A 22,837-nucleotide genomic window follows, 5' to 3' on the forward strand; every position below is an offset into this window, starting at 1 on the left:
TACAACGGACGAGCCAGAGCACCGCACACTGAACACTGGCCCTGGAAAGGAAGGAGCGGATCAAGCATTTTCATGTCCCCAACCTGGGAGAGAGAAAACGGAATAGGAAGAGGACCACCCCACCCCTGTAGTAAAACCTAAGACTGTGTCACCTGATAATAAAGCACAAACCGTTAGACAGTAGATTCAGCCTCCTCATCTGTATATCCGACCTGCCCTCCCACATGGTACTAGCAGCAAGCAAAATGTTGAGTAATACAAAACAAATAAACCAAAGTGACAAGAATTAAATAAAGACGAAAGCCTTAAGATTTTTTTGAAACAGTTTTGGAAGGGGACAAACGTAAACTGAGGAGTAGAGAGTTCCAGAGGTTGGATGTAAGGTAAAGAAACTATCTGCCCCCTCCCTCGTCCCACTCAATGATGACAAGATCCGTAGGGACTGGGAGGGAGATTTGGGTAGCGCAATAACAGACGAGCAGTGGGCTGCATGCTGCGTAGTCACGAAAAATGTCTCCCTCAATAGCCAACACAAGTTAATTCACTTCAAATTTCTCCGTAGAATATACGTTACTCTGGCTAGAGTCCACAAAATAGACCCCTCCAAGCCCCACAACTGCCGGAAATGCGACGCCCCATACGCAGACTTTGCACACATAGCTTGGTCCTGCCCACGTATACACTCCTTCTGGAAGGAAGTACACAAAACACTAGGGGACATGAGCAACTTACCAATAGACCCTTTACCTGAAATTGCCCTCTTAGGATACGTAGATAACTTCCCCAGAAAGGTTCGAAAATTTGCGGCCATTTATCTCCTATTGGCCAAAAGAGAGGTGGCCATTCACTGGGGCAGCAGGACAGCACCTAAAATTAAAGGTTGGATGGACAGCCTGGCTTCTTGCACCACGAGGAATAAGGTATATGCCAGCACAGTACCATCTACCTCGCGGCCCAGGGGCATATGGGGCCCTTTTAGAGCCTACCTTGCATCCTTGCAGCGTGACCCTCCCTCTCAGTTGGAACAGGGCATTGTCCCCACTGGGGTGGGTTAGTTGAGATATATATCACACATCGGCCACTATGTGTTCAGTTTCTTTATGACCTATGTGTCCTTTATAGTATTCACAGTTTTTGATGCAGGTGTTGGGGTGGGGTGATTTCTCTATGGTCTAGGCTATTGTATGCTTCTGAGGGTACTGTCCACCGCATATTGGATATTGCATTGAATATGGCTATATTTTTTGATGTGTTTTTCCTAACTGAGCCAAACTGTCTATGTACAAACTTCTTCATCGTCCTTGGACAGTGACTGTGTATATCATCATGTATCAAGATACTTTATGACAAAACACTAAATAAAGTTATAATAAAAAAAAAACGATCTGCCCCCTCTTCTAGCTTTACAAACCTTTGGGACCTGGAGCAGCTTAGAATTATTAGATTTAAGGGTTCTGGCCTGATGAGAAGGTTTAAATCTATTGGTTAAATAAAGGGGTCCTTTCCAGTCAAGTTAGCACCTCAAATTGAATGCGCTTGATCACAGGTAGCCAATGGGATGGTCATAAGTAAGGTGTCACTAATTGTTCAAAAGGAATTTTCAATATTAGTTGAGCAGCTGCATTTTGATCAATCTGAAGAAGTTGAATCAAATAAGTAGGGAAGTGCAAATAGAGGCTGTACACATAATCAAGTCTAGAGATTACCACAGAGTGGGCAATGATCTTTCGAGCATGCTCTGGGACCAAAAGCAACATTCTCTTTGAAGATTTGAGAGCAGCAAAGCTATAAGTGAAAATGGCCTTTGATCTGAGGTTCAAAAGAAAGATTAGTATCAAATTTGACACCCAGATTTCTTACTGTTGAGGTGGGAGTGGGGAGAGAACCAAGCTCAGCCGGCCACCAATTGCTGGGATCTGGGGAGAACTTTGTCCCGGAAAATAGGATCTCCATTTTATCAGAGTTTAATTTGAGACAATTACTGTCCACTGGACTGCTGAATTTAGGCACTGTTTAAATGAAACCAGAGTCTCCTCATTATTCTCTGGTCCAGAGAGAAATATGTATGAAGAGCCCTTGGACAACTGAATGATAAGGAATAGTATAACCAGTTGAGCATAATTATAGTGGAGACAGAGGTTGATGGAGTAAAAAGATGAGCGCCTTCACAAGATGTGAATACCTGTATTTAGATACTGAGTAACCCACAATCCCAACATTATATCTTCCACCTAAGATGCACAAAGATATAGATGATCCTCCTGGGAGACTTAAAGTTTCTTCCATCAGATGTTTATTTGAAAAAAAATAAAAATACATAGATAATTTTCTCTTTTCTTTTAGTTGAAGCCATCTCCAGTTAGCTAAAGGACTGCACTGATTTCATCCTCAAACCGTATGATAATTTTGTAAAAAGTTATGTTATACCATTCGATCTGAACAGTTTGTATAAAAGTTTTTACCATCATTATGGGATTCAGGCTTGTTAAAAGGTTACATATTAAAGTCAAATTAAATATAAGATAGAAAAGTGCTGCGGGGGATTGGGATATATCTTCTGGATGAGACCAAGGGGGACCCACCCCAAAAGAGATCTTTTTCTTTATTTTCGAACGGTGGTTACTCCAGTACTGTCGCAGAACCCCGTGCAGCCCTTCTGTGAGGTACTGTGGTTCTCTTGCGGGACTTCCCCAAAGAAGCCTGTATGGTACCACAGGGTAAATGCTCGTATAGCAAGTCCCAAAAGAGTAGAGCAGGGCCCCAAAAATGTTAAGAAAGAAAGGAGAATGCAGGTTGTGAGTGAGTGGAGAAAAGATGTACGTAGTGGGGGTTGACCTCATGGACAGTCCCTGCATTCAAGCAGTGCTGCACAGGGCCGAAGGACATACATAGCGGGGTTTTATGGGATGGGGCGCCAGGTCTAGCCTTCGATGTTACTGTGCAGTGAGGGTTGGCTGCATGACAAGGGTTGGCTGTTGATCCAATTAAGAATATGATTTTTTTTAAATACACTAGAAAAATACAAAGGTTAAAGTAACATTATAGTTAGGTTCGAAGAACGTAACATGTTTTTTTGAAAAAAAATAAAAACAAAGGTTAAAGTAATGTTACAGTTAGGTGTTGGAATGAGACATGACCGAAATTTAAAAACACTGAAATACACCAGTTCTAGTTTAGTCAACTATCTAAAACTTGCACCCCATCATGAAATGCTGTAGACTTCACATAGTACATCACTTAGGACATGTTAAAATAAAATACATAAATAAGTAAAAGGGATGAAAATGAGGGTTGGATGTTTGTGTAGGGTTGGGTACAGGGACAGACTGAATTCTAGCCTCGGGGTGAGGGGGGGGGGGGGGGGTAACCCATGCAGCACACGGACTCAAGAAGAACTGCAAATCTGGTCTCAAATATTAATCTTGAAAGGTGCCTCAACAAACTATTTTTATAATGGGATGGAGCTCTGTATCAGATGGTGCGTTTATGAAGGAGGAATGGGTGAGATTTGTGGATAAAGGTCCAGTTTTCAGACGTCTATGGGACTACCTAAAGCAGGGATACCCAAAGGACAGCCTGTGTGCCTCTTGCGACCCCCCTGGTAAGCAGCAGCACTGGGCTGATGTTTACATGACAGACCACTAACATTCGGAAAGCTGTTAAAAAGGCAAGTGTTTATTTACAGGTAATTAAAGTAAAGGAAACGAAGCAGAGAGTGTGTCCTGCAACTTATATTTAGGAATACATTAATTTTTAAAGACATCCTGCAACAAACATGTAAAAATATATCTTTTTTTATTCTGAAAAGTTTATTTCAACAATATGTGGAAGTATTTAACATTAGTACATCAGAATGTATCACTGCATTGAAAGCCATTTGTTAGAAGTGATAGTTTCAAACATGAACATGAAACATTCATGCTTTCCCTGACAACAATGCCATCAGTGAAATGACAGGCAAGTCACTTGTCATGTGCACCCTCTGGGTGGCCTAGGTTGTTATACTTGGAACAACATTGTATTTTATTGAATCAAACATAGGGTAAGGTTTTGTATAGCACACATCCTGATCAAGATGCTCACATATGTGATAATGAAGAAAAAGGAGGGAACATTAACTAAAGCGACCAACTAGGATCACACAATTTGGTCAAATGGGAAGTAGGGATTGATCCCGGATTTTCTGGTTTCACACTGTGCAATTCAGCCACTGGATCAATATCTCTTTCCCTCACGTGTGTTACTTTAAAATGAATGCTTTTACTTGGTGCATGATGTTAGAGCGTGGAAGTTAGACAGAAGCCACACGAAGGCTACGTTTGTAATAGGTTTGGGGATCCAAGTTAACTTAGAGCCGAGTCAGAGCCAGGCATCAGGCTCAATCTTGGCCCGGCCTTTTGTGGTTTACCCATCTCTGTCACATAATGGCAATTAAATGGACTAAGGTATAGGAAGAATATGATTTGACCCTCAAAATAAATCCACGACTCATTTGTATCTTTGCTTCCCGCACACCCACCTTACACTACCCCAACCATGCTGGCATTAATGGAGCCCTCGGGCATGTCACTGGCCATTCTTTTTTGCCCCTGGGAAAATGGGTGCAAGTACCCATGACCTGAAGGATGGTTGGTTTGAAGAAAGGCAACTAATTGGTGAATGAAATCCCTTGCCAAGATCCAAGTTGAACTTGCACAGGAGGATGCCGAAGATGGATGAAGTGGATCACTGGTTTAGACAATGCAGGGTTTATAATGATGGTGATGGGATGAGCTATGTGTGGTCAGGTGAGCACCTATTGAACTTCTGGAGTCTTGGTAGAAGGTCAGAATTTATGGTTTGAGTTGCACAAGGAAGGAAGCCTATGCCACTTGCATTGCAGACTTCAACCTCCAAGTGGCTAGAACTTAAAGTAATTGAAAGTGTAGCTATGGTTTTGATCATTAGGCTGTGAAATGACTTCATGTGACTGTCTAAGCAGCCTGGATATAACTGAACACTGTGATGTAGATTGCTGGATTATCTATTCTATAGATATTAATATGACGCCATGTGACAATTGCGATTTAAACTTAGCCAGTACAACACTATTGGTAGGATGAGTATATCAGTGAAAGGCACCAAAACCAATTTCAGATATAGGAGAAGAAAGTATTTAGACAGGATATCAGAAACAGAAATATTGTGTGGACAAAATATTGTGTCAAGAATATCAAGGACAAAAATATTGTGAAGGTAGGTTTCAATTGGTAAGCAAAGTTTTACTATTTATAACTCCACATATATGAACCTAAACTATATATGTATTTTCAAGGTACGTAGATGTGGAGGTAAGCATAGTAAATCTATACTTACCTATTTGCATTTACCTTCTCGATATTTTGGTCCTTGATATTTTTGACACAATATTTCAGTTACAGATATTGTGTCAGAGATCCAGGGAAAAAGTGGCGTGCCAGGACTCAGATTTAAAGGGGATCATAAGAATGAGTTTTCAAATTTTTGCACTCACTGTATCTCTGTAATTGGTGGCGTATTTTGCCGCTGCTACTGCTTTTTGTCTATTGACTTGTAGAATGAAGGTCAGGGCATGACAACCAATTTTGTGTTTAACCTGCAGGGAAGCATTTGCTTGGCATCGCAAGGTTTTGGCTGCCTTTTCAATATGGTCACACCATTTCAATTTATTATTGAAGCAAATACCCAGGTTGTCATTGCTCTTGACAGTTTCAAGCACTTGGCCCGCTAACTTGCAGATTTCCTTAAAGGCGGGGCTGATGAAATGGGCCTTACTTTTGATTTTTGTGCATAAATGCAAAGATCCTTCTGGCTACAGAAGCTCTCAAAGTTCTCCATGGTTTTGTGCATTTTATTCTGCGTTGAAATCAATATAAATCTGTCATCTGCGAAAAGAAGGATTGTTACATGACTACAGAAAATCCGTTCTTTCTCTTAATAAAAACTCTTCGCAGTTGTTTGAAAATATGGAAAACAACAGGTCAAGTAAACATCCTTGCTGTACACCAGATCGTATTGAAAAATAGGGGTAGTTTCTCTATAGCCTCGGTAGCGGACAAAGGCGCTTGTTTCTGCGTACAGGGTTTTTTGAGCTAGGAGGAGGATGTTTTCCACCAGATCAAATGCCAATCCTAAATCTATAAATGAGAGTTATAGTGGCAATTTAAGCACCCTTTCACATTTGGCACACACCATGTAAAGTTTGACTGCTATGTCAATTGTGCTAATACCTTTGAGGAATCCAGCTGGAACATCAATTAATACGTTATTTTTATCAACCCAGGCCAGTAGCCTGTTAAATAAAACACAGCCGGGGGGGCGAGGCCAAGATGGCTGCGAGGTAGGATGTGTCTTGCTGCCTCCCCGCCGACCACCTAGTAAAGCACCGGCCTTCCGCCGCCTGTGGAGCCCTGAACTTTGAGGAACGGTGGCCCGATGTCGCGATACACTCAGGGAGCCCGAGGGTGAAGCAATGAGAGCTGCTGAGGTGGTGGAAGCGGCGCCCGGGGCTGGCGCGGTGGCAGGTCCGCGGGCTCCCGTGAGACGGCCCCGCCCGGGGATCTATTGAAGCCTCTGAGACAGCCCTAGAGCGGTGAGGTCCGCATCAGATGATCTAACGTCTCGCGCGCGGCCCTCAACACCCGTAGAGACGAGCGGACTGGGGCACAGCATAGGAGATTGTAGTGCGTTGGCCCCACGTGTTTAGAATACATAGTAGACGTAGCCGAGCTGAGTTTCAGGTAGTTTATTAAGTTCATAAAAAGAATAGATACAGAGCCCCACCAGGAGCAGCCTGCTAGCTGATCAGCCCATCTTCCAACTGACAACACTCACACCAGACACCCAAGCATTCCACTCATGTCAATCACACCAACATTCTACACAGAACACTCACACTGGCTGAGCAGCTAGGGACAAGGTGAAAGGGAACATTACAGCATAACATGAGAATACTAAATATCCTCTCCCTTTTATATTGAAAAAAATAAATGGAACCACATTAAAATGAAAACAACTATACACAGCAATGTACAAATGATGAAAACAGTCCATAAACCCTGGGATGAATGGTAAAACCACATCACAAGAGGGAAAACAGACAAACAAAGGAGGAAAGAGGAATGAAAGGAAAACACTAACACCATCCTCCTCCTTTAATAGAGAACAAAAAGTGAAAAATAGAGAAGTGTAAGAACAGCTCACAGATACCAATTGAGTAACAACCACATAGAAAGTAAAGGGTGAAATGTACCCCAAGATTAAAACACTGTGGGTTGACGACACCCAAGGAAGTACTCTTCATGTAAGAAGACTGTGGGGAAGGGAACCATGACCCAAAACGCCACCCCTCATGTGAGGGACACATTCTAAAAACAGTGTAACAACTAGTGTAGTATGGAACTAACACCCAAGAACAAGTGCAGCATGAGAAAACAACACAGGTGCAGCACAGTGTGGCAAACGCACACAATATGTCAATGTGAAGCACAGGGTGACTTACACACACAACATGACGTAAAAGCAGGATGAGGCGCATGGCGACTTACACACAACACGACAATGTGAGGGGCAGGGTGACTTACACACAACATGACTAAGTGAAGCGCAGGGCGACATTGTAGAACGACAAAAATGAAGTGGCTTACACATGTACATTTCATCTGCAACAAGCCTATCAACCTCCTGATGTGTGCGCTACTAAGGAGGAGCTTTGCGTGCTCCTGGCAACCTACTCCTGGAGAGCAGTGGTGTCTACAACTACAATGTGCAAGGTGTGTTTACTCTAACTGTGGCATTGAGGAACTGGACTCAACGTAAAGATGTGTTTGGGACACACACCAGCAGTTCCTTACAAGCGCAAGCACTAGGTAAGAGTAATGCCCTAGTGGCATCGTGTTTAATTGTGTCTGTTCTGCCGGCCAACGATAGGGAGTCTGTGTAGTGAGCTACATTGACGGTGTGTCATTTGCCGTCTTTCATTGTTGGTGTCCCTTGAGCCAACATTGCATCAGTGCAAGTTCAACCGCCATGACAGAGTTAGCTGTTGTGCAGCTCTTGACAGCACGCTGTGATCGCAAGCCTCTCGGCATGTGTCTCCTGAGCATTCCGCCATCTTTTGATTGGAGGTTTCTGTCAGATGTTATGTTTGCAGTGTCTTCTGTCTCGTGTTATCTGCCAAACATGTTGTGTTCGGCAAATAAAGTTTTTCGTTTGTCAAGTCAGAACTAGCATTGCTGTTTGAGGATCGTTTCGCTCCACTTTGTTTTGGCTGCAACGTTTTACTTGTAAGCGCCATGGCTGTTTCTACGTTGGGCGGTGAATAGTTTTTTTCCCTTGTTTGCCTCAGTGACGCCTTTTGGGTAAGCGCAACCGTCATCCGGACCGGAATTGACTTCCAGGCAGTCTCTACGTTTGAACTGTGTTTTGAGTTTGATTGGTCCTGAAAACTTCGGGGAGTCATGTGGTGAGTTCCAATTCTTTAACAAGTCAAAGAGCCCTTCCATCTTCAGTGGGCGTCATCTCTGCTGCAAAGTACTATCTTCTTGCATGTCTCCTGGAGCCACTTCATCTCTGCGAAGTCCTGTTTGTCGTTGGAACGCCTGTTCCCCATTATCGCGGTGACAGGCACACCATTGACATTTTTTTGTAACTCTAGTTTGTGGTGCATGATGAAGAGATTTAAAGTTAAAACGTTTTATTTCACTGGAAAATTTGACTTATGAGTTGACAGTGACTTGTTATTGCTGTATGGTGACATTGCTGTTTTCCATTTCAGACGTACAGGTTTTGTTGTCATTAGATCCCTTACGTTCTTCTTTCTGACATAGTATCCCTGCCGAATGGATAGGAGTGGGTCTCTGTCCCATGTCCCCTCTTTATTATCTTGCTCAGTTTTGCTAAGCCTTTGTACCTTGACTCTAGGAATCTCTTGGCTGGAATCTCCTGAGGCTTGAGCCGGGAGAAGCGCTGGCTTGCGCCTGCACTGCGGTATTATTTTAGCTTGGGCTTTTATTTTACTCGCCTTGCTGCTATTGTTCTTAAAATTATAAAAATCGTTTCTTTTTTAACTATTCTGCTGCTACTGGGGTCATAGTGTTTACTACCCCCTTACCTGTGTCTCAGCACTTCACAGCCTTGCCGAGTTGGTGACGATCGGCTGGGGCCGCCATCTTGGGTTGGGATGTGTTTCGCGCTCTAGCGCTTCAGGGGTCATCACTACTTAATTGCGCATGGCGCGTGCGCGCAGCGCTGGAATCTCCTGAGGCTTGAGCCGGGAGAAGCGCTGGCTTGCGCCTGCACTGCGGTATTATTTTAGCTTGGGCTTTTATTTTACTCGCTTTGCTGCTATTGTTCCTAATTTTTTTTAAATCGTTTATTTTTTAACTATTCTGCTGCTACTGGGGTCATAGTGTTTATTACCCCCTTACCTGTGTCTCAGCACTTCACAGCCTTGCCGAGTTGGTGACGATCGTCTGGGGCCGCCATCTTGGGTGGGGATGTGTTTCGCGCTCTAGCGCTTCAGGGATCATCACTACTTAATCGCCGAAGGCGCGCCTAAGGCAAACCCGTCTGCGCCTGCCGGCGCACCGGCCGCGCCATGTGTCAAAATCCCTGCCCAATTTTCCCATGGTGATGGAACCACTCTCAGCTACTCTAGTAGACAATTACGAATCCTTAACAAGGCTACCAGGCAACCGGATTGTGTGGGTTTCTCACCTGGTTCTGGTTTAGGGCTTACACCTCGGTGGTGCCCGGCCTGTTTCACAACTCTGCCAGAGCTGGGTTCAGGCAAAACGCTTGAGGAAGCACGGGATTTGGGCTCAAATCTATCAAATGGCAAGACTACGGCTGTTTTTCAATTCCTACTACTTAATGCCCGCTCCTTGGTCAAACACAGTGTCGAGTGTGCATCACTAATTGAGGATAATAATATCAAAATAGCTTTTATCACGGAAACATGGCTGGACGAGGCCTCGGACCTGATTTAGTGTTGGCCACGCCCCCTGGTTTTTCCTGCTATACTGTAAACAGACCCTCTAAGAAAGGGGGAGGACTGGCTGTGCTCTATGATAGTTCCATCAAAGCCACTTTCGACAAAACCGTATACTCCTGCTTTGAAGCCCTGTCCTTTGTCTTCACCCTCCATTATGGCCATACTTTTAGGGGTGTTTTAATCTACAGACCTCCGGGTCTTAGGAGCCCTTTTCTAACAGAGGTGGGAGCCTTGCTTGAGGACGGTTTGTCCAGGGAGTCTTTCACCTTTCTAGGTGATTTTAATTTTCATCTTGAATTGGATGGGGACAGAGACACTGGCAAACTGCTTGATCTTATGGGTAGTTTGGAGTTCAAACAACTGGTGCAGGGTCCTACTCATCAGGCTGGTCACTCGCTGGATGGGATCTTCTCTAACTCCACACAGATTTCGGTTACCGATATCTTTCCCCTGGCCTGGTCTGATCATTATGCAGTCAGGTTTGAGGCGAGAGGTGGAAAAGATCCGGGTAGAACCTCCACGAGGGGGGAGCCTAAGGAAATTAGATCCTGGAATAAGGTCGTAGGAAATGATCTTAGGGATCTTTTACTCTCCACACAGCAACCCCTCCCCTTAGATGTGGAAGAAGCCGTTTCGGTATATACATCTTGGCTAGAGGAGGTCTGCCTCACTCTGGCTCCTAAAAAAATCATCATCCCGAAAAGGTTAAAACCCACAGCCCCCTGGTATTCCTCAGTTTTGAAGTCACAAAAACTAATTTGTAAACAGCTGGAACGGGCTTGGAGGAAGGGTTATCTTCCATCTGCTAAAGATACTTATAAACAAAGTATCCAGTGCTATAAACATTTACTGTTGGAAACTAAGAAAGAGTGTTTCACACACCAGATTAAGCTTGCGATTAATTCCACCAAGGAACTCTACAACATAGTAACCAGACTGGCGCACCCACCGCCTGTTCCTTTAACGCCGACGAGAGGTTTCTGTGAGGAAATTGCCATTTTTTTTCAGAATAAAGTGGCTAAAAATTTTTAAACGTTTAAAAACCCGGTTAATACCAACCCAGGCTCGACGGCCTGTCCAGAGGTAAAATCCACCTTGGACATTTTTCCTCCTATAATACACTCTGAGACCCTCAACCTTCTGGTTACTGCTAAATCTGGGTCACCTTATGACCCTTGCCCTGTGGCAATAGCAAAATTGCCACCTGAACCCATAGCCTTGATACTGACTAACATCTATAATGCTATGTTTACTCTTGGCCAGTTTCCTAAACATTGGAAGACAGCCTCGGTGCTTCCTTTGCTGAAGAAACCTAACTTGGATATGAATGACCCAAACAACTTTCGCCCCATTTCCCGTCTTCCCCTTCCGGCTAAACTGGTGGAAAAACACTTGAATAGAAAATTGAGTACCTTTTTGCGCGATACTAATGCCCTGGATCCCACCCAGTTTGGTTTTAGAGAGGGACATAGTACCGAGACTGCGCTTCTCAAATCAACGGATGAAATCAGGACAGGCTATGATCAAGGTGGTAAGGCCGTACCGATCCTGCTTGTCCTTTCCGCGGCCTTCGACACGGTCCATCACGGAGTCCTGATGGACCGGTTGTCGGCCTGCGGAATACGGAAGAAAGCCTGGTCTCTTTTAGAGTCCTTTCTCTCCGATAGACGGCAGTCAGTGGCTTTGGGTGAGTTCGTCTCGAACCCCTTCTCACTTCCTTGTGGGGACCCACAAGGTTCCTCCCTTAGCCCTACCCTTTTTAACGTTTATGTATCCCCTCTGGCCCCTTTGATTGAATCGTTCGGCTTCTGTCTGACATCTTATGCCGACGACACTCAAATCGTAATCTCCATGCTACCAGGCCAGGAGAGGGCATCAGGGGAAAGACTACATGAATGTATGGGGGCGGTGGGAGAGTGGATGTCACAAAATTATCTAAAGCTTAATGCAAGCAAGACGTAAGTGATGCTTTTTGGCAACAATGCCAATATCTGGACCCCTAGTTGGTGGCCGGAATCCATGGGTACTCTTCCAGTCCACTCGAGAAAAGTAAAAAATCTGGGTGTAGTTTTGGACGAATGCCTTTCCATGCAAGCTCAGGTGAATGCGGTAGTTTCCTCCACCTCTCACATTCTTAGGAACTTGAGGAAAGTGCTTCCGCTTTTACCTATAGAGTGTAAATCTAACGTGGTCACAGCGTTGATTTTGTCTCGCCTTGACTACTGCAATAGTCTCTATTTGAATACACAGGAAGGTAACCTTTATAAACTCCAGATGCTCCAGAACTCAGCAGCAAGGCTGCTTACGGGAACGTCTAGGTCTACCTCTATTTCTGACGCCATAAGGAAATTTCATTGGCTACCTGTAAAAAAGCGCATTTTATTCAAAACTCTTTGTTTAGTTTTCCGCGCTTTGCAGGATTCAGGCTCTCTACATCTAAGACAACAATTTCGCTGGTATGTTCCAGGAAGATCATTGCGCTCTCAGGGAGCAAAGCTTATCATCCTTCCCATCATAAGGAAAGCTAGATGGGGTGGGAGAAGTTTTGTGGCAGGAGCGGCCAGGGCCTGGAATCAGCTTCCTTTTGAGTTGAGGAATTCTAAGGATCTTCTTTCCTTTAGGAAAGCGCTCAAAACTTGGTTGTTTTGATTCTTTGCAAGTGTTGGGAGAACTACAGCAAGCGCCGGGACACCCTAGGGTAGCTGTACGCTATATAAGTTCTAATAACATTAACATTAGGTATTGGCATAAAGGGTTTATTCCCTTGTTACGTCTGGTATGGGTTTAAGCCCCATTTCCATGTCATGTGTCGCTCTACATTTTTGTTGTTAACCCTTACCCTGTTTGGGTTATGGGGTGTTTTTCCCCATTTGTGTATGTTGAATACATCTTTACTTTTCGAGTCTGTTTTTGGGTGTTAGACCCACCACCTCGTTTTGCCTCATGTTGTGTGTAAGGCGCCCTGCGCCTCACCTTGCCATTTTGTAAGTCGCCCTGCGCCTCACGTTGTCCAGTCGTGTGTAAGTCGCCTCATGCTTCACGTTGTCATGCTGTGTGTAAGTCGCCCTGCGCTTCACTTAGTCATGTTGTGTGTAAGTCACCCTGCGCCTCACATTGTCGTGTTGTGTGTAAGTCGCCATGCGCCTCATCCTGCTTTTACGTCATCATGTTGTGTGTGTAAGTCACCCTGTGCTGCTAATACATTGTGTTTTGCATGTGTTGGTTCGTATCCCATCCTCGTCACCAAAATGTAGTACGTTGGCCCCACGTGTGCAGAAGACATAGTAGACGTAGCCAAGCTGAGTTTCAGGTGGTTTATTAAGTTCATAAGAAGAATAGATACCGCGCCCCACCAGGAGAAGCCTGGTATCTGCTCAGCCCATCTTCCAACTGACAACACTCACACCAGACACCCAAGCATTCCACTCATGTCAATCACACTGTGACGGTAGGCAAGGATCAGGCTGAACAAGGGGGCTGGCAAGATTCGGTTTTATTGAGTAAACTCTTTTCTTGCGGGATGCCAGAGTTAGAAAAACAAAACAACACTCTTTTCTTTCAGTTCTGTTGTACTCCACAGGCGTTTGTTCCAGTCCTGTTATACTCCCCAGGCGTCTTCGTTCGTATCTTTTCTCTCACGTCTCCCCGGGCTCTCCGGAATGGAAGAGAAATGGAAGGAATCGTGAGGGCTAATGCAATATATTGAAGCAAAATAGGGAGGGAGGGAGGGAGGGAGGGAGCACAGATGCTGCAAATGAAAACCTACTACTATGAGTGACAGTGCTGGGAACCGGGTAACGTGAGGGGATAATGGGAGGTGTCTTACTCGTTAGCGTTCACCCTCCTACCCATCCACCCTGTAACACGCTCCCGTACCTGTTTGAGGCACACTCCTCCAGGAGCACTGCGCCTTGCCGTTTGCCTCCTGGCTCACTCGAATCCTGTTCTCTCCTCGACGTTGAGAGCAGCACCACTCGTTCCTCCCTTGGTCGTTCGGCTCGGCACTCCAGAAGCTCCTCTCGTTCTCCGTCTTCGCCTATTCCGGGTCCTGGCTCTCCCTCATCATGATTTTCCTCAGCTCTCTTTGGCCTGCTGGAGATGTCAGTTCTGTGGGTGGTGACCTCCGTTATGTCTTCCCAATTAAAGGGATCTGGTCCAAAATACACTGTGTCCTCGTCGTGTCTTGTGTTCCCACCTGATTCCTAGCATTGCCAGCTACCTCTGGAGGGGAAATTCAAGAAAGGGGCAAGAGGAGTCACGGGGGCCACGTGCGTGCCTGCTGTTAGTGGTAGGTACCATGGGTGGGACCCGTCGCCCTGCTAGGCCTGGCTGCGGCTTGTAGGTGTGCAGTGGTCCCCCACTCAAACCCCTGTCCAGTGCCCCCTCCAAGATGAGCATTGCCTTCTCTACTGGAGTCTGGGATCCTCGGGGCCTAGGCTCGGACCCTGGACAGGCAAGTCAGCAGGAGGCACGGAGGTAAAAGGTGGAACAGTCCGAGACCCCCGAATGGCATCAGAGAGAGCAACCCCTGAGACGGGGGCAGCGCCTGGATTCCTGCATTGAGCAGGTCGATCCACCTTGTGGACCGCACGGAGATGGCGGGTAGCATTGAGCATGGGTGGTGTGCTCTCATTCAGCTGCGGAGTCCACGGGCGGGGGTCATTCAACGGGACGAACCAGGCGCTTTCCCGCCCCTGTTCCGCTACACCTCACAGGGCGGTGCCCCTACGGCCTGGACGGACTATTCAGCGCCCCGAGGGGGTACGCACAGGGAGTGAAACAGGAGACAGAGAGGTTTTTGACACACACCTGGATTAGCTTGGAGGGGTACTGGTGAGCCCGACGGCCTTGGCGTACCAGATACATATCATCACTAAGCGCGGGATATGACCTCCACCAGGGGATGAAAGACAAGACACTGAAAGAGCTCTTTGCACATCAACAGGTGGGACACCACCACGGACCACCCATCACCGGGTGACTCCTCCATGATGCCGGCGGAAGATATCAAGGAAGAACCAGTGACGCGGGTCTTCCTTGAATCATTGTTCACGACGCTTTGTGAAGACCTACAGACGGTCAAGCATGACTTCACCTCCGAAATTAAGGGCATCCGTTGGGATGTAGACGACTTCGCCGAGCGGGTAGCCGCACTAGAAGACAAGAGCGATAATTGGGACACAGAATTAACAGTCCTGCAGTAGGAGGTCATCCACATTCATGAGCAGCAGGTGGACTTACAAACACACCTCGAGGTCTTGGAGAATCGTTCCTGCAAGCAAAACATCAGGATCAGAGGGGTACGAACCAATGAAGAAGCCGGCGATATCTTCTACTACGTAAGGGAGCTTTTTAATCACATCCTGGGCAACCCACCCACCACAAACCTCAAATTAGACAGAGCACACAGGGTGGGCCTGCCCAGGTCCGACAGAGCTCCACTCGCGGACATCCTGGTCTGCGTCCAGGACTTCCGCACAAAAGAGGACATACTTCCCAAAGCCAGGACCATGCACCTGATCACCTTTTGAGACCAGACCCCAATCTTGTATCAGGAGCTTGCGGCGCTCACCTTGCAGAAACGCCGAACCTTCCGCCCCATCACAGCGCATCTACGACAACGCAACATCTCTTACTCCTGGGGGAACCCGTTCCGTCTTATCGTCTGTCTGGATAAGAAGCTGTATCAGCGCCGCTCCCTTACAGAGGCTAGTCAACTGCTGGGTGTTGACATTCCCGAGGAGGAGGATGGGGGCCGTAGCCCCAGCCCAAGCACAGGAGAAGCACAATGGAGGTGGCGACAGTGGAGCCGCTGGCGTCGCACCAAACGCCCGGACCCAGCAGAGATCACCAAAGGACATCAGGCGGTACTGGAGGCCCTTTCGGAAGCCTTAGCGAAGACGCAAACCTCATAAACACTGCGGGGGCAGCCTGCCCTCTCGTCCTTTTATCGGAGGTGGGCGGCGGGGGCGACACACGTGGCCACACCATGGACCCCATGAAGACTTCCTGCCGATCGTCCCCGGATGACGGTCTGAACTTCGACCACTTAACTTATTTTCTTCATTTTGTTTGATTTGTTTAAATGGGGTTTTCTGTTGCCTGGGTCCCCCGTCCACTACTCTCTGGCCTGTACCGAGTTGGAATTCATACCCAGGCCTCCCTTCGCATGTGCACACTAGTCCTCACAGGATGGCCCCGCTCCGGGCCTCACATTGCATTCTATCCTCGCAAAATATTAGATGTCTCCTGACACTCTTAAAATCCTCACTTAATGTAAGAGGACTTAACAACCCCATCAAACGTAGGGCGATCCTTTCATACCTGGAGAGTACCATGAGAGTTAGGGACCATCCGCTCATCACGGGTATACGCTTTGGAGGCGATACACACACCATTAGTTTATACGCGGATGATGTCCTTGTGACATTGACAAACCCTGTAATCGCTCTAGAAGCCTTCCTGTTGGAGATGGACTCCTTCGCGGAGGCCTCTGGGTTTAAAGTCAACATCGCAAACAGCTCTTAACCTCTCACTATCCCCACAGACGCAGGCATACCTTCAGAGGCAACACCGGCTGCAATGGTCCCGAAACATGGTCCCATATTTGGAAATTCTCCTAGCACCTACTCTCCGCTCTGTGGTGTCTGTGAACTATGCTAAATTACAGGCTCAAATACGCTCCGACCTGCGGCAGTGGAAACATTACCCTATCTCGTGGCTTTGGAGGATAGTGGCTGTCAAAATGACAATCTTGCCCAAAATTTTGTATCTCTTTCAGATGGTTCCTCGACGGCCATCGAACGGTTGGCTCAACAGGGTACAGGCGTAACTTTCCTTATTCATCTGGCAGGGACTCAAGCCACGATTGAAGAAATTTGTTGGCTTTCTCCCACCCACTAAAGGGGGACTCGGGATCCCTGATATCCAACTCTACTACAAAGCTTTGCAGCTCCGTCACCGAGTGGAGTCATGCAGAATCAGAGAAACACTGGTTATTTCAGGACCGGGCGGTAGAGGGTACTTCTCTCAGGATGATTCCCTTCCTTAAGAAACAGCATAGACCCCCTAACCTCTGCGCCTCACATCACACGCACCACTCTAACAATATGAGATCAGACCAATAGGAGACACGGGTTGACGACCTTTCCCTCACCTCACCCCACTTTTTGACAATCTGGACTTCAGCTCAGGGATGGGGAGACTTCCTACACACAGTGGCGAGCTTCGGAATGCCGAGCACTAGGTCTCTTCTTTGATACCCAGGGGGTGATTCCTTTTTCCCAGCTCAGCTCCGATTACGGCTACGACATTGGGCGCTGCACCCGGACAATAGGCCACACGCATAGAGACTTCTTACTTCATATGAACGATGGTTAATCACACGATCATCCGACAAGAAACTGATCTCAGACCTCTATAAGATGCTACTCTCCCGATACAAATACACACACAACGCAGGTCGCTCACGCTGGGAAAAAGAGCTGGGACTCGAACTGAGCAGTAAACAATGGGAGGGGTGTACTACAGTGCTCGACACACAGTAAGCAATATGGGCCTCACAGAAACTTTGACTAAGCTAGTCACCTACTGGTATTACACTTCAGAACGCTTACATCAAGCGGACCACACGCAAAGCGCAGAATGTTGGAGCGGTTGTGGGAGGACTGGTATGCTGGTCAACCTCCTGTGGGAATGCGAACACTTGCGACAATACTGGTCCCAGATTTTAGACGAAATTGATGAGTATTTGGGACCGGAGCTTCCCAGATTCCCTAGCTATATTCTTTTGGGTGTGCTGAACCCCCTAACATATCCACTCGTGTCAAAAAGAGGCCACCACATAGCGATTGCGCTGGGCACGGCCAACCAAAACATTCTGCTTCACTGGAGGACTTCCCGCATTCCCACTCACTTAGGCGGGCTCCAACGCCTTTGGCACATACTGGGGATGGAGAAAATATCCCTTACACTGGCTGGGAAGGGCTCGACATTTGGAGAGCTTTGGAACCACTCTTGGGCATCCTCACTCAGGAGTTCAGGGAACTTACCTGCCCCAGGTACTTACGCCTCCTGCGCTTCACCACACCCGACACTGAGGCTCCGTGACCCACTACACGATTGTTAACGTTACACTCCTAACACAATCTTCAACTCACAGTGGACGGGGGAGGGGGGGATAAGGGGAGTGGGAGGGCTGTTCTTTCTTTGTTCTTTCCTGTTTTTATTTAGTGCTAGGTCTCATTTGTTTAAAGCCATGCCATATGCCGGGGCTCTGCGTAGCCCATGACCTGCTGCTTTACAAACTGCCCTGTGATATTTTGGCTTCTTCAAATTTAAAAAAAAAAAGAGTTAAATCATAAAAAAAACACAGCCAAAGATTTCCCCAGTACTGTCAAGTAGTGAAAAGGGCCTATAATTACTGGGAAGTAACTCTCTACCTTTTTTATGGAAGGGCATTATGATTAGGGCTCCCGGTTTTATGGTATTTATATTTTTGTCATTTCCGTCAGTATTTATCCATGTTTATTTTTTGCTAATTTTAGATGTATTTATCCATATTTATGTTAGGTTTTGTGAAAAAATGAAGCTGAAATGTGTATATTTCTGCATTTATTTAACCAGTTAATGTACACTCGTGCCTGAACGCCTGACAGGTTTCATTGATATATATATACACACTCAGATGTTAAAATATGCACTTATAAGAAAACATGCACATTTTAGTATCAAGGTTGTGCAAATCTACTGCTGTTTCAGGCTCTTTAGTAAAATTCCTTCATTTTTTTAATCCCCTTTCCCGTTAATCCGCACAGCTATTGGTCTGGCAGCCACGAACGACAGCATTTAGAATCATCCAAAAACAACCAAATTTCCGTTTTTATCCACATTTAAAAATAAAGATAGAAAAATAAATGTTTTTTTCTGCATTTATCAGTAAAAATGGAAAACAGAAAGCCTTAATTATGATAGCAGTTTGCCATGAAGAGGGATTGCAGTTTTTTCAAACGCTGCAATGTAGAACTTAGCCAAGATTGTTAACCAGGCCTTGGGGTCAAAGTAAATGTAAATGTATTGCATTTATATAGCGCTCCGCACCCCCCCGAAAGGGTCTCTCAGGCGCTGTGCACATACCGCTGTGGAACACTTCCTGGCCTTTCCCTGTGAAGTGCCCACTCCTGGGCACCCCCAAGATGAAGCCAGGTATCTTAGCGCTTTTGGGGCCGTTGTGGAGATTAAGCAAGCTATTGCCCAGAGTTGCAGAGTGGGACCCATGATTAGAATAGGCACCGAGGTGAGAATTATCGGGTCCGGGGAAATTGAGCCCAAGACCCGCCGAGGCGGGAATTGAACCCTGGTCCGGGCCAGACCTCTGCATCAGGGTCTGCCGCTCTAACCATTGAGCCACACTTCTCCATGTCCACCAGAACATTGTCAGGGCCTGGGGCTTTATTGCCTTTTACTTTAAGATTGCTCTTTCTTCTTCTGGGTATAGAAAATGTAATTCTCCAGTTGACCTATAGTTAGCAGGTTCTTCTAAGTGCATCAGACCATCACTGCTATTATATAGTGCCTTATAATTATACACCCAGGTTTGTGAGCATAAATGATGGTCATGAATGTTTGGCTCGTCCCTGAACACAATGGAAATGTTACCCCAAAAACCTGTTCTTTTTCTCTTCAGCTGCCTGAATCAGGTCATTAAACACTCCTTGCTGAAAGATTAATGTATTCTTCCTTAGTAAAGCTTTATACTTATTCACTCATTTCACTCCTAAATCTTTGCTCAGCAGCGAACAAATGATACTAGCCCCTATATAGCTTTAATACCCTTTAACTTGGTGAGTCTATACACCTTATCATACCACACAGTGGCATTTTTAACCCTACCATTTTGCTTGGGCATCCAAGTTGTAGACCAGCAGAGTGTGATTTCTCGTGACATAGTATTATAATTTTCTAGTACCAAGTTATGGACTTTGTTTCCAGCGGCTTGTATATTCAGCACGTATTTCCATACGGCCATCAGTATGTCCTTGTCTGTTGAGTTAACAAGTGTGTTCCATTTTACTACTCTCCTACTGTTATCTGGGAAGATACTAGTGATTTAATACAGGAGATGCTCAGGCACGGTCACTGCTCCATCCTTACAACACAGAGGCTTAAGATCACTCTTGGGCAGCTGGATTAATTGCATGTCCATCACCAATATTCATTGGTAGTTTGAGAATAGAATGTAGCTGATTATGGCACGTGATTTCTTGAGGGCCTTGGTAAGTCTTACATGTAACATACATAATGGGGTTGTGGATGAAGCAACTTTGGAAATTATATAGTGCAATTTTGCAGAGATCCAGGTGGTGAGCACCCCCATCACGCTTCCTCTACTGGATCTAATTGCTTTGGTGGCAAAACCCATGCAGTCCAGGGGTGCTGCTGCTGCCATAATACCATCTACAACCCAAGTCTCATTGAAGCAGCAGATCTCCTTGGAGATAAAAAAAAATGCAATCCAGTAGCCATCCTTGAGCATTCAAGGACATGTAGGAAGCTGGCTCTGTATACGTATAGTGTACAGGGCTCAATGTAAACCGAAGTGCTATATTAGTGGTAGTGTAGCGAAAAGCCTTAGGCCTAACACAGAAGAGTGTAAGACATTTATTGCACACACATTGACCAATAACTGACAACTCAAAAAGGAGATCCACGCCAATTTTGTGGAAAAAAATCTGTTTGAGTTTTATTTGAAGCCCAAGATCTCTGCAAAAAAGTAAGTACGTTTTTCAGGAAAAATACTTTCATTTTTCGAAAGTCAACACTGTGCAATTTTCAAACAGTTCAATGTTAACCTATGGAGGAAAACAACAATGCAGTTTAAATGGCATATAGAACGACACTTAGCTCGAAACATGGCCAATCACAATTGCTAAGGGGGCCGAAGCCAGGGTCACATTTGTCACCATGGTGTTTGAAGGTGAGAATGGGAAGCTTAGGTAGGTATTAAACGGTATGTGTGAATGTAAGGCGATAATTGAAGAGTATAAAATGAGAATGGGTCAATACATGGACAATAGGAACATTATTTGCTGACCATGCCCGGAAGGCCTGGGTAGAACTTACTCAGCTTAGCTTGCTACAGTTACTGTGGTTCTGAAAGGAGCAGTAGAAGTATAAGGTGGAATAGTGTGGACATTCAATTGAGTTTCTGCGTTTAAAGGTTGTAGTGAGAACGAGACCTCTTTTCCCCAGTACAAGTGCGTGTTCTGGTAAGTTTCTGGATGATGACGGTAATGGTCCTGATTGATGCTATGATCTAGGTAGAGAAAATATAGAAGGCTTGCAAAGTGGGACACGAGGTAGAAATAGTTTGGTTCCTGCTAAGTTCCAAAATGATGTTATGCCAAATTTATTGAGGTATTCAACTTGTGTAAGGTTTGTTTGTATTGTGTGTAGGTTATGTTGCTTTGTTAGGTTGTGTCTGGAGCAGTTGGTAAGTGTACGTTGGGGGTATGATGCGAGCGTTTGGAACGTGGATGCTGGTATGGTAAGACTAGAATGTGTAGGGGTTGGTGTCGGTGATGGACGCACGGTGGGCTGGTGATGGACGCATGCAGTGGTCGAAGTGGGCGGGAACGGCAGGGCACGGCGTGCCCCTACTTCCTTAATTCTAAAGATTCCGTTCCCCTACTTTCTTATTTTGAACACGCGTCCCATGCGTAAGAAATATCCAAGGCCTGCAGAGAAGGCTCGGCATTAGTGGCTGTTGGGGGGACGGGCGGGGAGCAGGGAAGGAAAAGGTCTCCATCTCTTGCTGCCTGCCCAAACAAGACAAGCAAGGTGTCCGCTTCTGCTCTGCCGCTGGCAGCTGCCCCATCACCCACCCTCTTTCTTACCCTTATTCCCTCTCTGTCTAACTCCTCCTCACTTACCCTGACTCAAGAAATGGTTCTCACCCTTTCTTTCTTCCTGTCGTTCATTTGTTCCCCTGTGAAATGGATGCAAAAAATAAAACAACTTTTGCTGGAAATGCCGTTTTGACATTTTTATATTCCAAAAGTGCAACCTCGGAAATAAAAGGGTTCATAATATGAAAAATCAATAACTAAATAAAGCAAGATGGAGTGTTCTTAAAGTGGCCAGATTGGTTTTATTCAAACCCCAAAAACATTAGCGTCACTTTACCGAGTTTGCCATACCTGGTTGATGGGTGGATTGGAAAACAAAATGTGTACGGCAGCTTTGTGTTCACGAATGTGGTCTTTTTAAACCATACTACTTACGTTTTGTAAGCATATAAGCAGTGGACATTGAAATGTGTCCTTTCTGGGCCCTGTAGTTTTCAGGCAAAAATACTCGATTTCTGCATAAATGTAAAAGCGTTAAGTTCACTATGTTGTTCCTGCTACATTTCAAATGCTTTATTTAATCTTTCATTCCCTATGAGTGGTTGCTTTTTCCAGGGTGTTGTTACTATTTCCTTTAGGCAGCATATTGCTCTTGCCTAGTGCGTAATTTGAATTGAGTCGCATCCGGTTGTTTATAGCAGGTCAATCTGGATTGTAGTTGAAGGCAGTGTGAATTTCTCTCAGTGGGGCAGTATAGTGTTCAGTGAGGGAGCGGATGTAGCACTGTGGGCACAGCTGCCTAATTTAGAACTGGGATACCAGGTTCAGCCTTCATGAACATTCCCCCAGACCACTCCCCCTGAGGGAGCACATTCCCGTGCTAGACCTTTCAAGGCCCCGGAAAAGCCCTGGTGTCTTAGCACCAGCAGGTGGACCCTAGCAGTGGCAAGTGTGGGTTCACCTTGAAGGCTTGCCCACA

The 22,837-nt window shown here is 45.8% G+C and overlaps 2 protein-coding genes across 3 annotated transcripts in view; one reads left to right on the forward strand and one right to left on the reverse strand.

Moving 5' to 3' along the window:
* KIF11 (kinesin family member 11) overlaps nucleotides 1-9,154 on the reverse strand; it is a 271,380-nt gene extending 262,226 nt beyond the window's left edge. The window contains exon 1 of one of the 2 annotated variants that reach the window (XM_085606145.1): nucleotides 9,131-9,154. The gene's annotated coding sequence lies outside the window, so the exon portion shown is untranslated. The remainder of the gene's footprint in view (nucleotides 1-9,130) is intronic. The other variant, XM_085606146.1, reaches the window with a different exon arrangement.
* Nucleotides 8,386-22,837, forward strand: part of IDE (insulin degrading enzyme) — a 1,118,175-nt gene continuing 1,103,723 nt past the window's right edge. The window contains exon 1 of the mRNA XM_085606153.1: nucleotides 8,386-8,482. Within this exon, the coding sequence (XP_085462279.1) occupies nucleotides 8,478-8,482 (5 nt within the window). The 5' untranslated portion in view covers nucleotides 8,386-8,477. The remainder of the gene's footprint in view (nucleotides 8,483-22,837) is intronic.

Source organism: Triturus cristatus, chromosome 1_2 (assembly GCF_964204655.1).
Source record: "Triturus cristatus chromosome 1_2, aTriCri1.1, whole genome shotgun sequence".
Taxonomy (NCBI): Eukaryota; Metazoa; Chordata; class Amphibia; order Caudata; family Salamandridae; genus Triturus; species Triturus cristatus.